The sequence below is a fragment of the Schistocerca serialis genome, chromosome 1, assembly GCF_023864345.2.
Source record: "Schistocerca serialis cubense isolate TAMUIC-IGC-003099 chromosome 1, iqSchSeri2.2, whole genome shotgun sequence".
In the NCBI taxonomy this organism is placed as follows: Eukaryota; Metazoa; Arthropoda; class Insecta; order Orthoptera; family Acrididae; genus Schistocerca; species Schistocerca serialis.
The window spans coordinates 18,364,110-18,381,822 of NC_064638.1; the positions used below are offsets into that span (position 1 = coordinate 18,364,110).

General features: G+C 41.2%; 1 protein-coding gene and 1 non-coding gene across 3 annotated transcripts in view; both read left to right on the forward strand.

Annotated features, from left to right (window-relative positions):
• The window catches only part of LOC126460590 (kanadaptin), a 289,123-nt gene that overhangs the window by 31,268 nt on the left and 240,142 nt on the right, over positions 1 to 17,713 (forward strand). For both annotated transcript variants that reach the window (XM_050095926.1, XM_050095927.1), the window contains exon 2: positions 11,562 to 11,778. In XM_050095926.1, coding sequence (XP_049951883.1) covers positions 11,562 to 11,778 — 217 coding nt within the window. The remainder of the gene's footprint in view (positions 1 to 11,561; positions 11,779 to 17,713) is intronic.
• Trnat-cgu (transfer RNA threonine (anticodon CGU)) lies at positions 909 to 983 on the forward strand. Its single transcript has one exon. It is a non-coding gene; the product is annotated as a tRNA-Thr (tRNA).

Consider the following 17,713-nt stretch of genomic DNA (forward strand, 5'->3'; position numbering starts at 1 on the left):
CTTTGGCCTATGGTTTTAGATTGGTGTTTTTTAGTGTCTCTCAGCAGTTGGCTTTTCCTATTTTTTGTTTCCATGATCAGCCAACCACTGTAGAACTCTGTCTGCTTTTAATTCCTTGTTTTCTGGTCCTTGTCTGTGTCTTTCTTGTTCTGTGTTGTCCCTTGTCATCTGCGTTGCTTGTTCTTTGTAGCACAACTGCACTGGCACAACAATGTGTGCAGTTTCCTCTATGCCAACATACCTCAACATTGGATAGGGCGTACAGGACTGCAAGACCAGGCTTTACACTCTTGGCCTTCTAAGGTCCCCTGACTTAACACCGTGTGATTTCTTCCTGTGGGGGTATGTTAAACAATGTGTTTACATTCCTCCCTTACATCGTGACATCGATGAACTAAAAACCAGAATATCAGTTGCTGTAGCTTCAGAGACAGAAGACACCTTACACTCAGTTTGGGATGTATTCGGCTATTGGCTAGATGTCATTTGTGCAACCAGTGGAGGACATATTGAACATTTTTGATGGATTTTTATAAACTTCTGTCTTCTCTGAGTAACTTAGTATGCAATTTGCTGGTGTTAAGCTCTCCTTCCTAATAAATAATTCCATTTGAAATTGGGTCATTCTTTTTGGGATACCCTGTATTTTCTTTAAGGGATTACAATTTTATAACAACTTCCCAAAGAAGATGAAAGAGATAACTAAAATACATTTATTTAAAACAAGCAGTCAGAGGAGTGTACCTCTTAAATAAGTGAGATGGTCAGTGGTCTCTTCAATGCAGAGGCGTGCCAGGCTCGAACTCTTACGGGGAATCAGTGAAATGCCATGAATAATTAGGATAATGGGCAAGGGCCTTACAGTAGAAGTGTGTGGATAAGTTGAAAATTTGTGTCTGATGGGAGGTGTCCGGGTGGCTCAATGGTCAGAGCACCTGCCTCGTAAGCAGGAGATCCGGGCTCGAATCCCGGTCTGGCGCACTGATTTCAATCTCCACTGATTTCAATCAATGCCTGCTCTCAGCCAATGTCTGTAGTTCCTTTGTGTTTTAATTCGTACTCCAAAGTTTTCTTTGGTTTGGTAAAATCTGGGATAGGCTGCAGCCTTGTCTCACTCCCTTCTCAACTGCTGCTTCCCTTTCGTGCCCCTCACCTCTATAACTGCCACCTGATTTCTGCACAAGTTAGTTCTAAATAGCCTTTCACTACCTGTATTTCACCCTTTCTACCTTCATAATTTCAGGGAGAGTATTGAAATTAACATTGTCAAAAGCTTTCTTGAAGTCTACAAATGCTTTTCTTAATGTATCCTCTAAAGTTGTAGGGTCCATATCGCTTCACATGTTCCTACATTTCAGCTTCTACCAGTTTTTCCTTTCTCCTTTAACCCATTAGCGCTGTGCGTTGCCATATGGCAACGTTTGTAACACTTTTTTAAAATAGTTGATTCCACGACATCAATGAAGCGAGAGTGTTGGCAGCACTGGATTCCGTTCTGAAAGACTGTAAAGATCACGACAATGCAACAGTTTCAACAATACATTTAAATTCTGCAGCGTAAGCAGTATTGGAAGTCGTCGTTTGCTGAATGACGAAGTAAAATGTAGTATAAGTTCGAGTAAGTATGTTTTACACAATAACTTACGATATATAATTTGGTTTTTTAGTATGGTTGTGCTTCAAATACTCAAATATTTATTTTTTTGGAGGTTACTGATTACTGTGAAATAAATTACGTTCATTTAGGCCATTTGAATGTCGGTGTTGCCGTATGGCAACGCTAGGTGCTTGTACTCAGTAAAAGGTCAAATTTTCTCTTTTTTGTTTTAGAAGGGGTTTCTCGCTTGCTGAGGTGCTGGAGATTCTTCATAATGATGATATTGAAGGTGATGTGTTTGTTGAGGCCCCAGATCCGAATAGAGAAGAATGATTTTTATTGTATGTGCAGTGGCTGGACAACTCAGTTATCACAATGATCTCTTCTTCATGTGGTGCACAAGAAGTTGCCCAAGTCAAGAGATTCTCGCAACTAAAAAAGCGAATATAATGATTCCCAGACCAAAACTGGTAGCCAAATATAATACATACATGTGAGGTACTGATCAGATGGTTCAGAATCGAGCATTCAGTAAGAAGCTACAAATGGTACTGGTGTCTCTTTACATGGATGTTAGATGTCGCCATACAAAACAGTTGGATTTTGTATAATAAAGCAAGAAACCAAACTATCTCTCAGCTTGATTTCAAGAGAGAAGTAGCAGCAGTGTACTTGCAAAGACACCAAGCTTTACCAAAAGGAGCTGCGAGACCATCTGCATCAAGGGCATGTTCCGACAGCTGCATATCATATTCAATTAAGTTTGATAAGACTGACCACCTCGTCCAGCACACAGAAGGAAAGAAGAAGAAAAGGTGTGCACACAAGGACTGTAAATCTATTGTGAGAACAATGTATTGAAAGTGCAATGTGGGACTGTGTATTGACTGTTTTATTCCATTTCGTGTAAAATAATGCTGAGTTTAAGGTTTGATTTTTGATTATTAATTGTACTGTGTTATAAAGTATCAATTGTATGATGAAGACCGAATAATAAATTTGCACAAAACTTGTGTATGTAATAAGAAATTTCAATAACCTACTTATTTAGTTGAAGTTGCAAACCATATAAACTTAGGTAGTGTAAGCACCTAGAGTTACCACATGGCAACATCAAATATCTCGCTAATGGCGGTAACGACTTTCGTCAAAACAACTCTGTTGTGTAATTTATGCCTTTTACAGACATAATAACACATTTTTTTTAAAAAAAAAATCACGAAAAAATTAATTCCTGCGCTAATGGATAAAAGAATTCAAGTTACTATTTTGCAACCGTGACTTATTAAACAGATAATTTGCTAATTTTCACACCTGTCAACACCTGATTTCTTTGGAATTCTTCCTGAAGTCTGAGGATATTTTGCCTGTTTGTGTGCCTTGCACACCAGATGGAATAATTTTGTCATGACTGGCTCTCCGAAAGTCACCAGTAGTTCTGACAGAATGTGTCTACTCCTGGGACATTGTTTTGACTTAGGTCTTTCAGTGCTCTGTCAAATGTTTGTTGCAGTCTTGTATCTCCCATATCATCTTCATCTATGTCCTCTTCCCTTTCTACGTATTGCTTTCAAGTTTGTTTCCCTTGTGTAGACTCTCTATATAATCCTTTCACATTTCAGCTTTTCTTTGTTTGGTTAGGATTGGTTTTCCATATGAGGTGTTGATATTTGTACAGTAGCTTCTCTTTTCTCCGATGGCCTCTTTAGTTTTCCTGTAGACAGTATCTTTTCCATAGTGAAATATGCTCCGAAATATACTACTAGCCATTAAAATTGCTACACCAAGAAGAAATGCAGATGATAAACGGGTATTCATTGACAAATATATTATACTATAACTGACATTTGATTTACATTTTCACGCAATTTGGGTGCATAGATCCTGAGAAATCAGTACCCAGAACAACCACCTCTGGCTGTGATAACGGCCTTGATACGCCTGGGCATTGAGTCAAACAGAGCTTGGATGGTGTGTACAGGTACAGTTGTCCATGCAGCTTCAACACGATACCACAATTCATCGAGAGTAGTGACTGGCGTATTGTGACGAGCCAGTTGTTCGGCCACCATTGACCAGACGTTTTCAATTGGTGAGAGATCTGGATAATGTGCTGGCCAGGGCAGCAGTCGAACATTTTCTGTATCCAGAAAGGCCCGTACAGGACCTACAACATGAGGTCGTGCATTATCCTGCTGAAATGTAGGGTTTCGCAGGGATCGAATGAAGGGTAGAGCCACGGTTCGTAACACATCTGAAATGTAACGTCCACTGTTGAAAGTGCCATCAATGCGAACAAGAGGTGATCGAGACTTGTAACCAATGGCACCCCATACCATCACACCGGGTGATACACCAGTATGGCGATGACGAATACACGCTTCTAATGTGCGTTCACCATGATGTCGCCAAACATGGATGCGACCATCATGATGCTGTAAGCAGAACCTGGATTCATCCCAAAAAATGACGTTTTGCCATTCGTGCACCCAGGTTCGTCGTTGAGTATACCATCGTAGGCGTTCCTGTCTGTGATGCAGCGACAAGGGTAATCACAGCCTTGGTCTCCGAGCTGATAGTCCTTGCTACTGCAAATGTTGTCAAACTGTTCGTGCAGATGGTTGTTGTCTTGCAGAAGTCCCCATCTGTTGACTCAGGGATATAGACGTGGCTGCACGATCCATTACAGCCATGTGGATAAGATGCCTGTCATCTCGACTGCAAGTGATATGAGGCCGTTGGGATCCAGCACGGCGTTCCGTATTACTCCCACCTATTCCATATTCTGCTAACAGTCATTGGATCTCGACCAATGCGAGCAGCAATGTCGCGATACGATAAACTGCAATCGTGATAGGCTGCAATCCGACCTTTATCAAAGTTGGAAACGTGATGGTACGCATTTCTCCTCCTTACACAAGGCATCACAACATTTCACCAGGCAATGCCGGTCAACTGCTGTTTGTGTATGAGAAATCAGTTGGAAACTTTCCTCATGTCAGCATGTTGTAGGTGTCGCCACCAGCGCCAACCTTGTGTGAATGCTCTGAAAAGCTAATCATTTGCATATCACAGCATCTTCTTCCTGTCGGTTAAATTTCGCTTCTGTAGCACGTCATCTTCGTGGTGTAGCAATTTTAATGGCCAGTAGTGTATTTACATTTGCCCTCTAGCCAATTTCCACTTAGCCATTTGGCTCACTTTCTGTCAATCTCATTTTTTAGACATTTGTGTTTCCTTTCACCTGGTCATGTATTATCCAAGGATTTTTACTAGGCTTGGTCTTTTTAACCCATTTGATCCTTTGCTGCTATGACTATTTTATCTCTTAAAGCTACCCATTCATCGTCTCTTGTGTGCCTATCCTCAGTTCTCGTCATCTGTTGCCTAATGCTCTTTCCGAAACTTTCAACATCCTCTGGTTCTTGCAGCATATCCAGGTCCCATGTTCTTAATTTCCTACCTTTTGGCAATTTCTTCTGCTTCAATTTACATTTCATAACCAATACATTGTGGTCAGAGTCCACATCTGTCCCTGGAAATGTCTTACAATTTAAAATCTGGTTTTGAAATCTCTGTCTTACCATTATACAATCAATCTGGAACCTTCGTGTTACTCCAGGTCTCTTCCTTGTGTACAATCTTCTTTCATGTTTCTTAAATCAAGTGTTATCGATGATTAGATTGTACTCTGTACAAAATTCTACTAGGCGGCTTTCTCTTTGATTTCTTTCCCCCAGTCCATATTCACCTATTGTTTCTTCCTTCTCTTCCTTTTCCTGCTATCAAATTCTAGTTCCTCTCTGCAATTAAATTTTCGTCTCCCTTAACCATCTGAATAATTTATTTTCTCTCATTATCCACTTCTTTGATTCTTCATTTCTTCAACCTCCCCATCATCTGCAGAGCTAGTTGGCATATACACTACTGTGGTGGGTGTGAGTTAAGTGTCTATTTTCACTACAAGATTGCATTCGCTATGCTGTCTGTAGTAGCTTACTCCCATTCCTATTTTCCTATTCATTATTAAACCTACTCCTGCATTATCCCTATTTGATCTTGTATTTACAAACCCGTATTCACCTGACCAGAAACCCTGTCACTCCTGCCACGAATTTCTCTAATTCCCATTATATCTAACTTCAGCCTATCCACTTCCCTTTTCAAATTTTCTAACTTGCCTGATTAAGGGATCTAACATTCCATGATCTGATTCGTAGACTGCCATGTTTGCTTCTCCTGGTGGTGATCTCCTCCTGAGTTGTCCCTGCCGGAGATCCAAATGGGGAACTGTTTTACCTCAGGAATATTTTACGCAAGACAATGCAGTCATCATTTAACCATACGGTAGAACAGCATGCCCTCGTGAAAAATTATGACAGTAGGTTTCCCCTTGCTTTCAGTCGTTCACAGTATCACCACAGCAAGGACATTATGGTTTGATGTTACAAGTGCAGAGCAGTCAATCATCCAGACTGCTGCCCCCTTCAGCTTCTGAAATAGCTGCTAGCCCACTTCAGGAACCATAGTTCTGCCTGGCCTCTCGATGGATACCCCTCTGTTGTGGGTGTACCTATGGTACTTCTACCTGTATTACTGAGGCACGCAAGCCACCCCACCGATGGCAAGGTCCGTGGTAGTCTATGTTGAAGTTCAGTATAGATCAAGTATCCAAATGGTAATTAAAAATTTAACTCCAGAATATTTATTTGAAGCTAATACCACTTAAAATGCAATAATCAGTGGCTGAAACATTCTGTATTGAACTCTGATACTGAAATGTGTAAAGACAATTCTAACTGTAATCACATGCAGATGGGCATAAGTCCAAAACAAGTCACGTTTTAAATAAACTTCCTCCAGTTGTGGACGGTAGCAGATTTCCTTCATTATTGTCCTATAAGACATCAAGTTCGGTGGCAGGAGGAACAAGAATTCTGGTCAGGTGACTACAGGGTTATAAACACAAAGTCAAATAGGGGTAATGTAGGAGTAGGTTTAATAATGAATAGGAAAATAGGAACGCGGGTAAGCTACTACAAACAGCTTAGTGAACGCATTATTGTGGCCAAGATAGATACGAAGCCCACACCTACTACAGTAGTACAGGTTTATATGCCAACTAGCTCTGCAGGTGACGAAGAAATTGAAGAAATGTATGATGAAATAAAAGAAATTATTCATATAGTGAAGGGAGACGAAAATTTAATAGTCATGGGTTACTGGAATTCGAGTGTAGGAAAAGGGAGAGAAGGAAATGTAGTAGGTGAATATGGATTGGGGCTAAGAAATGAAAGAGGAAGCCGCCTGGTAGAATTTTGCACAGAGCACAACTTAATCATAGCTAACACTTGGTTTAAGAATCATGATAGAAGGTTGTATACATGGAAGAACCCTGGAGATACTAAAAGGTATCAGATAGATTATATAATGGTAAGACAGAGATTTAGGAACCAGATTTTAAATTGTAAGACATTTCCAGGGGCAGATGCAGACTCTGACCACAATCTATTGGTTATGACCTGTAGATTAAAACTGAAGAAACTGCAAAAAGGTGGGAATTTAAGGAGATGGGACCTGAATAAACTGAAAGAACCAGAGGTTGTACAGAGTTTCAGGGAGAGCATAAGGGAACAATTGACAGGAATGGGGGAAAGAAATACAGTAGAAGAAGAATGGGTAGCTTTGAGGGATGAAGTAGTGAAGGCAGCAGAGGATCAAGTAGGTAAAAAGACGAGGGCTAGTAGAAATCCTTGGGTAACAGAAGAAATATTGAATTTGATTGATGAAAGGAGAAAATATAAAAATGCAGTAAATGAAGCAGGCAAAAAGGAATACAAACGTCTCAAAAATGAGATCGACAGGAAGTGCAAAATGGCTAAGCAGGGATGGCTAGAGGACAAATGTAAGGATGTAGAGGCTTATCTCATTAGGGGTAAGATAGTTACTGCCTATAGGAAAATTAAAGAGACCTTTGGAGATAAGAGAACCACTTGTATGAACATCAAGAGCTCTGATGGAAACCCAGTTCAAAGCAAAGAAGGGAAAGCAGAAAGGTGGAAGGAGTATATAGAGGGTCTATACAAGGGCAATGTACTTGAGGACAATATTATGGAAATGGAAGAGGATGTAGATGAAGATGAAATGGGAGATACGATACTGCGTGAAGAGTTTGACAGAGCACTCAAAGACCCGAGTCGAAACAAGGCCCCCGGAGTAGACAACATTCCATTGGAACTACTGACGGCCTTGGGAGAGCCAGTCCTGACAAAACTCTACCATCTGGTGAGCAAGATGTATGAAACAGGCGAAATACCCTCAGACTTCAAGAAGAATATAATAATTCCAATCCCAAAGAAAGCAGGATTTGACAGATGTGAGAGTTACCGAACAATCAGTTTAATAAGCCACAGCTGCAAAATACTAACACGAATTCTTTACAGACGAATGGAAAAACTGATAGAAGCCGACCTCGGGGAAGATCAGTTTGGATTCCGTAGAAATACTGGAACACGTGAGGCAAGACTGACCTTACGACTTATCTTACAAGAAAGATTAAGGAAAGGCAAACCTACGTTTCTAGCATTGGTAGACTTAGAGAAAGCTTTTGACAATGTTGACTGGAATACTCTCTTTCAAATTCTGAGGGTGGCAGGGGTAAAATACAGGGAGCGAAAGGCTATTTACAATTTGTACAGAAACCAGATGGCAGTTATAAGAGTCGAGGGACATGAAAGGGAAGCAGTGGTTGGGAAGGGAGTGAGACAGGGTTGTAGCCTATCCCCGATGTTATTCAATCTGTATATTGAGCAAGCAGTAAAGGAAACAAAAGAAAAATTTAGAGTAGGTATTAAAATCAATGGAGAAGAAATAAAAACTTTGAGGTTCGCCGATGACATTGTAATTCTGTCAGAGACAGCAAAGGTCTTGGAAGAGTAGTTGAACGGAATGGATGGTGTCTTGAAGGGAGGATATAAGATGAACATCAACAAAGGCAAAACAACGATAATGGAATGTAGTCGAATTAAGTCGGGTGATGTTGAGGGTATTAGATTAGGAAATGAGACACTTAAAGTAGTAAAGGAGCAAAATAACTGATGATGGTCGAAGTAGAGAGGATATAAAATGTAGACTGGCAATGGCAACGAAAGCGTTTCTGAAGAAGAGAAATTTGTTAACATCGAGTATAGATTTAAGTGTGAGGAAGTAATTTCTGAAAGTATTTGTATGGAGTGTAGCCATGTATGGAAGTGAAACATGGACGGTAAATAGTTTGGACAAGAAGAGAATAGAAGCTTTCGAAATGTGGTGCTACAGAAGAATGCTGAAGATTAGATGGGTAGATCACATAACTAATGAGGAGGTACTGAATAGGATTGGGGAGAAGAGAAGTTTGTGGCACAACTTGACCAGAAGAAGGGATCGGTTGGTAGGACATGTTCTGAGGCATCAAGGGATCACCAATTTAGTATTGGAGGGCAGCGTGGAGGGTAAAAATCGTAGGGGGAGACCAAGAGATGAATACACTAAGCAGATTCAGAAGGGTGTAGGTTGCAGTAGGTACTGGGAGATGAAGAAGCTTGCACAGGATAGAATAGCATGGAGAGCTGCATCAAACCAGTCTCACGACTGAAGACCACAACAACAAACAACAAGACATCTCTTCAACATTACAATATACATTCACAATATGACACTTTTTGAAGATAAATATACACCCAAGATTGGTAGTGCATAATGTGAATGTCTCACAATTTTTTGAGCTAAACATTTCATTCATTATGGGAGCATGTTGACAGACATGAGGAAAAGACTTTGAGATTTAACAGAGGTGTGGCAGCATGGCCATGAGCCTAAGTCATTTGCAAGTGTGCATTATAGCTGTTGAAAGACTAAATAAAACTGTACAATCATTTAATTGTCAAGCTGTCTTGTTCTGAGTATGTACAATCATAACAGCATTGTACGCCAAATATAACTGAAGGAGATGGTGCATTTATAAAGACACTGGTCTTAGATTTGGAAGCCTGGAACTTCATGCACTGTGGTTTCTCCATGATATTCCTGACTCTCTTAGGGAAAATGCCAAAATCATTCCTTTGACAAGACCATAGCCAACCCACCTGTCCTCCGCTTATTTCTTGGACGGATAAATTACGAACACTATTACTTATGCAAGTGGTGATGCAGTATACAAAATAAAACTTTAGGAGTTAAAGGGACTTATCAGTTCCAGCAATGGTACTGTGTCAACAGTCTGTGTGTACCTTCATCTTCCTTCTTCTCACAGTCATCTTCAGCCATTATTTTTGTGCTGCTTGGTGCACAAGAAATAGCTGGACATTCAAGCCGCATTACAAATGAAACACATTTATAATGAGACAGTATTTTGATAGAATATCTGCTTGTGCTCTAAATGTGGTGGTCTCGTCTTTAGTGAAACACCACAGCAGTACATTCATAGTTGTGGTGAGCATAAATCTCCATAATGTATGCATAAAACATTTGAACATTGTGCAGGTGTGATTTCTTGCTGCAGGTCACTGCAATAACTTCTTTAGGGCATATCAACCCTATCAGCCCACAGGATGTCCTAGTGAAGTGCCATTGTGACAGTTCACATGGTGTTGGGGCATTTAAATCCTGTAACAGCTGCTTCAGATTACTCTCGTGATATCTTGCCCCCACTCGCACAGCACTTCCTTGTGGAATACAGCATAATGACTCTTATGTATGGTTACTCCATATGGGTTTCCAAGTTGTACCTAAGGAAAAATCTTTAGCTGGTAATAATGTTTGAAAATCTCTTTGATTCTGGTTGGTGTGTGGGGGACTTTCATGCTCTTGTTTTAATATTAGAATCACTGTCTGTAGCATGCTCCTTGTAAATACTCATAGAAAAGTTGCTTTGCTGTTAAGCAGTTGTTCAGTTGTACAGGTTAAGGAGCTGTGTGACAAAAAAGTCTAGGTGTGTGTGACCAACAAATGTGTGTCATAAGAGTTTTGTTTTTGCATAATGTGTGTCATAATCTTCTTGTGATAATTTTGTAGTAAGTTTCCCTTTTCACTTATGTGTAGGGGATATTGCATATGAGGCATGGTTTTTATTTTTTTAAGTACATACCATGTTGAATTAAAAGTAAAACAAGTAGACTTTTCTTAGCAATTTCATTTTTGCATGAAAGCCCACAACTTTAATATACTTTTCTATGTAATACCCACCAGGCACAAACTTCAAGCACCATCCTTATAGAAATCTGCTACCTGAGCATAACTTTCAATAATTTGCATTTTCTGTAACAGTTACATAACACACACGTTATGCCCTTTGAGGAAACTCATCACATGATGTCAAAATTATAAAGCATCTGTTCTGTCTCCTTTCTTCATCAGATTTCTGCATCAAGTGGTCAGTAACGACTGTCACCTACTTTATTCCTCATCATGCACATTCATACGACCATCTTTGAAAACTCTCACTCATTGCCATATCACCCCATCACTCATAAGTGTCAAGAATTGTGGTTTATGCAATTGCTACAAAATGTTTAAACTATTGAAAGTTATGCTTAGGCAGCTGATTTATGTAAATATTGTATTCAAAGCTGGTTGTATGATACAAAAATGCCTTAATATTGGTGGGAATTATGTGGAAAAGTAGATTAAAATACAGGTTTTCATGTAAAAAAAAATGCTAGGAAAAGTCTTCTTGCTTTATTTTTATTTCAAACTTGTATTTACTTTAAAAAAAACATACCTTGTATTACTAGATCAGCCTTTAGTTTGACTATGAGTTATGAGGTCAATGTGATGTGTACAAGTTGACCATTCTGAAGTTCTTCACGTCTGTGTATTGTGATCACATGTACTGGACTACTGAAATTACTGCCAAGCTCATTTTGTGTTGTGGCTCTTGTTTGTAATACACAAGAGTAGAAGGAAAAATTACTATTATGTTTTGCAGGTTGGTCATCTGCTGAAATTTGGCAACAGCACTAGGATGTTTATTCTTCAGGGACCAGATACGGATCAAGAGCAAGAATCAGAGTTAACTGTGACGGAACTGCGAGAAAAGCGGAGAATGGAACAGGAGGAACGAGACAAAGAGGAATATATGCGTGAAATGGAGGAGAAAAAACGCAAGGAACGTGAGGAAGAAGAAGGCATTGACTGGGGCATGGGTGAGTTTGGATTATTCTTCTCTGAAGGATGTTATAACTTTTTCATGTCATCTTTTCAGCTTCCAATTATGAAACCTGTATTATCACTTATCAGTTCATATTTCTCTTCTGTCATATCAGCAGTAGGTAATGCTCCCTGCATTTGTAATGTCCTTTAAGCTGCACAGACTCTCTGACTGATGGTGGTAATGTTAAGAATAGAGAAGTAGAACCATCAGTGGTTGCTGGAGTCAGGTGTATAGATCGGGGACTCTTAAAACAATGCCAGTCTGTGCCGCCATTCGTCGGACTGTCAGATGTGGGCATGTTCCGGCAACCACTGCAAGGCACATTCATCCTGGCATTTGAGGGTGATGGTACACCAATATGATTTAAAACCATATGTCCCTCCCCCTGTGTGGTGCTTTAAGTTGTGAAAATTCAGGCACATGTTCTCCTGGTGCAATTCCACCACTACATGTTGAGATTGCAAATGTCTGCTGCATCCGAATGTTCCATGTGCCCCTCCTCCCACCTGTGTCAATTGTAGACAGCGCCACTCCTGCTGCTCGCCAGGCTGCATGGCACACCAAAAGGAGAGGAAAATTATGGATTACAAGGCTAAGTCAATTATTATCTGCAATTTAGTTATATTTTTGTTTATTTTGTTACTACTGTCGTTTTACATTGATGATGCATGCTTATATCTTTGCAATTTTCAAGCTGCTAGGTTAGTTTCATTATCACTGCTGTGCTGTTAATCATGGCTGCTCTGCTGTCTATTTGCACCAAAAAAGGGCAACGTCGGAAGGCGTATCGTTGAAGACTTTCGGTGCAGTACGGGAACAGTGTTTTGCCACAACGGAGTGTCTGCGAATGGATTGAAAAATTCCGAAATGGTCGCACAAGTGCTGCGCACAATGAAGGAGCCAGATGACTGTTTACTGCCACAAATGAAGAAACCATTGAGCGTTCACGTGAAATGATTCTCTTAGACAGGCGATTAACTATTGACGAAGTGGCATATTGTCTCCAAATTAGTCGCTGTTCTGCCTACGAAATCATCCACAACAGACTTGGATTTCATAAAGTTTGTTCAAGATGGGTTCCAAAACAACTCACACACTTGCATAAACAAACACACTTGGACACCTGCAAACAACATTTGGATCACTATGGTACCAAAGGGAACAACTTCTTAGACAGGGTCATTACTGGTGACCAGACATGGATCCATCGTTACGAGCCAGAGTGTAAACGGCAGAGTATGGAATGGAAACATCCAAATTCACCGTGCCAGAAAAAGTTCGAGACCCAGCCGCCCACACGAAAACTGATGCTTACTGTTTTTTGGGACACACAAGGTCCAGCACTGCAACATTATGGGGAAAGGGACACCACAATAAACAGTGTACATTACAGTTCCTTAATGCCAGGCTACAGCCTGCAATTTGAAGTAAATGCTGAGAATTGCTGTCAAAAGGTGTGTTGTTGCAGGACAGTGCCCGTCCGCATACTGCTGCCGACACTGGTGAAACGCTCCAGAAACTCAAATTTGAAGCATTGGATCATCCTCCATATAGTCCCGATCTTGCCCCTTCTTACCATCACTTGTTTGGTCCACTCAAACAGGCATTAAGGGGCTGTCGATTTGCCTCGGATGAAGCAGTGAAAGATGTGGTGCATTCCTGGCTCGCACCTCAACCGAGAACCTTCTTTTAGGAGGGTATCAGGAAGCTCGTACAACGATGGACCAAGTGAATTGAAACACAAGGACACTATGTTGAAAAATGATGTTTCGTGTGATTACAATAAAATCTTATAACTACTTTTCAGATAATAATTGACTTACTCTCTTACAAGACCCTGGACAGCTGACCTACTGAGAGGTTAAATTGAAATATGAAAGGTTGAACCACATTTGATTGCTATCATTTTACACTGCCACTATGATGACATCACCTCCATTGCCGATGGTATGCTCCTCATCTAAGCCTGCCCCAGTGGGGATGTCAATCCGCCCCCCTCTCCCAGCCAGAGAAGCAACAGCCTCCTCCGGCTCCTCCCAAAAGGATGGTGGTCACTTGGGACTCTACCTTCCACGGTCTCTCCTTGTGGTCAAGTAGACACCAGCCAGTGGTCGAAGGAGCCACTAGCTGCTGGTCGAAGGGCTTCACGGTCCTCCTCTCTCCCTGAAGCTACTTCAGAGAAGCCCTCCCAGCAAGTCCTTAAAGAGCGATGAGAGTGCAAACAGACGAACAAGTCTGTTAAGGAATGGGAGACTCTGGTGGCCCCCACACCACCACTCCATAACAGTTCCACATCTGAGGACAAGGTGAAGATTCTAGCATCTGCCAAGGACCTAGATCTCGCTGACACCTCAGATTCAATGGTACTGGACACCAGCACTCAACCGATGGCAGCAGGTGACTCCCTTCCTTGGTCTCTTCATGCCTTCCCAGATGGTGGAGAGTGTCACCCTCCAGTGGAATTGAGGCAGTTTTTTCTCCCACCTGACTAAGTTACAGCAACTGTTAAGCATTATACCTGCTTTTTGTGTTGCCCTTCAGGTTGGTTTTCTGCAATGCAGACCCGATGCTTCCTGGCTATCAGGTTTCTAAAAAAATCATAATGACTGTAACAGAATATCAGGTGGAGTCTGTTTTTTTATGTCCTTACCCGTGTATGTAGCCAACGTGTGCCCTTTCAAACATCTTTAAAAGTTGTGGCTGTCAGGGTGAGGACAACACAAGACATTACCACCTGCAACATCTACCTTCCTCCAGATGGTGAAGTGCCGCACCATGTATTGGTTGCACTTATTTCCCAATTCCCCTCACCTTTTCTACTTCTGCGTGATTTTAGCGCTCATAACCCTTTTTGGGGTGGAACCAAGATTACTGGCCATGGTAAAGATGCCAAAAATGTACTAACTCAGCTCGACCTCTGCCTCCTGAATATAGGTGCCCCACTCATTTCAGTGTGGCACATACTTGGCCATTGATCTCTCGGTTTGCAGTCCTGTCCTTATACCATCTGTCCACTGAAGAGCTCACAACAATTTGAATGGTAGTGACCACTTTCTGCTCTTCCTGTCCCTCCCCCAGCATAACTCATCTGGACTCTTGCCCAGATGGGCTCTTACCAAAGCTGACTGAGACTCTTTGACCTCCACTATAACCGTTGAATGGAAACATCGATGAGGTGGTTCAGACCATTACTGCCACAGCTGAATAGGCAATATCCTGTCCCTCAGGTTCCTTGTGGCAGAAGATATTGCCTTGTTGGTCACTGGAAGTCACTGTGGCTATTAGAGACCGCAGGCGGGCCCGTCCCGTATCATTGTGTCACTCATCTCATTGCCTTCAAATGGCTCCTTGCCCAGGTCCGTCAGCTTATGAAACGACGGAAGTAGGAGTGTTGGGAATGATATGTCTGCATCATTGGAACACGAACCCCTCCTTCCCAGGTATGGACTGAGCTCAGATGCCTTTACGGATATCAGACCCCCGCACATATACCTCTAATTTCCACAAATGGAGCTGTATATACTGATTCAGACATAATCACAGAGCATCGTGCTGAGCATTATGCTTGCACCTCTGCATCTGAGAATTACTGTCCCATCTTTCATCTCTTACAACAGCAAGTGGAATGACAACACTTATCTTTTGCTTCACGCCACCCTGAGCCGTTTAATGCTCCATTCAGTGAGTGGGGATTTCTCAGCACCCTTGCTGATTGTCCTGACCACTGCATCCAGACCCCTTCCATCACCAAATGAGTAAACATCTGTCAGCGGATTTGCAGTGCCACCTCCTTGCCATTTTCAACCGCTTCTGGAGTGATGGAGAATTCCCGTCACATTGGCAAGAAAGTATCATTTCAAAACAAAAGTGTATCATAACTGTATCACTATCGATTCCACTGATGATGCCTTAAAGTTAATAATGGCAAAACGTGTCTGGCAAAATAAAGTACAGTGCAGGACAGAAGGCGTTTCTATTTTCTAAACAAATATTTATGTCCTTGCTGCGGAGGATAGCTACGTAAAGAAATTCAGTGTCTGAGTAAACTTCTGTTTTCCTAGCCTCTCATGGGACTTCAGTGGGACCTACAAAATTCACCTGTATGCGCTACTGGTGGCTTTTCTAGCCTTTGAGTAGTACTAATACTGAACCCAATAATGAGACATGAATTTAGTCATAAACAAACATTAACAAAAGTCATCCTGGAATATGCTAACAGAACACACATTAGTATCTAAAATGTGCTTATAATTGAAGGAAGAGTCACAAGAAGTTATGATGGCAGAATAGCTGATTTGTATAACCGAAGATGTATCAATGTTTTAATTGTAATAGTGGTAAAAATATTAAGTATTTAACGTCAAAACAACCTTAAAGTGCTAGGTACGAAGAGTGTGAGCAGTTTGAATTTCTGGAGAAAAATATTCATTTGCATGAGCAAATATAAATACTGCAGGTTTGGACACAAGTAAACTGAAAGTAATTTGAAAAGGTCCTCTCAGCTTCCAAGCTAACATAGATTTCTAACTATGCTACCAATCAGCCTGTCATCACAACCAAGATTTCACGTTGACTTCGCCGTCTCACAATCAAATGTCTCCTTCCAATCTAACCTAGACTTGAGGACATATTATAGATCAGTCTTGCAGAACAACCTTGGTTTATTGTCCACATTCTTTGGCTTTTTCACCTCACACCCAAACTGTCAGTTTCCAACATGGCCTACAGTACCCAGCTTAGAAGAAAGTCTGTGAGGGGGAGTCTGGCAGTGGGGACGCAGTCTTTCCCCTCACTCCCTTCTGCCCCGCAGCTGCCTACTGTCAGTGGTATTGGCCATCCGAAAAAATTGCTCTACCGTAGAATTCATTCATTAACAGTATTTTTTGAACTAACCTGCTCTAGATTACATCACAACCTACCCCCACATTCCTGCTGAATAGATTCTGCTCAGCTGTGGACAGTAGAGCTCAGGTGCTTGCTATGGATCAGTCTGTCACCATAACTTAGCTCCTGCCTTTGAGATGAAATTGTCAGTTGCAAAACAGATAGTGCAGAACAGCTGTTTATACCAATAAAAGAAATGGCTGAATGTGGCAGAAATATATTTGTATTTCAGACTGAATCGTTAATAATATTTTATCATACTGGGCACAGGTGTGTCACTACCATTGGCTGCTTTCCACTCGACATGGAGACACGTTGCCGGCATCTTCTCTATACCGAAAACCGAGCACATTGCGTGGACAGCCCTTTGTCAAGATTAATCGCCAAACCGTTAACGTGTTTCAGTTGCCCTGGATTTGGGCAAACCACACTGACTTGTAAGAGCCAAGAAGACTGTCAGATTTGTGGCAAAACAGTTCATTAATAAAAATGAAGTCTTTGTTACACAGGAAATATGAGTACCTCCACACAACATTCTGACGAAGAATATAGTTGACAGTTGAGATACAGCTGCGGAGAGCTTCTGGCTGTAGACACAAGTAGTGCTACTAAGTTGTTATTTTATACGGTAAATGACTGTGTTTCATGTACAATTGTGAATAATCGCTAAAGTTGGAATTGTGGGTGGAAAATAGTGCTTTGAATATCCACGGTTAACTTGTGGAAGTGTGGAATATTACCCTAGTATGAAGACTTTAGTTCCACTTGAGAATTTATTTTTGTGGCAGAATGATGATAAGGGAATTCATTTTCAGTGATTAGTTGGTCAAAAAATGTTTTGTGTTGAAATCGAAGAGACTAACAATATATTAGTTGTAGCTGACGAACCCGAAATTGCCTCACTACCGCTAAATGTCCATCTCCTCCTTCCCTCCCTCCCTCCCCCCCTACTTATTGTACATCTACATCTACATCTACATTGATACTCCGCAAGCCACCCAACGGTGTGTGGCGGAGGGCACTTTACGTGCCACTGTCATTAC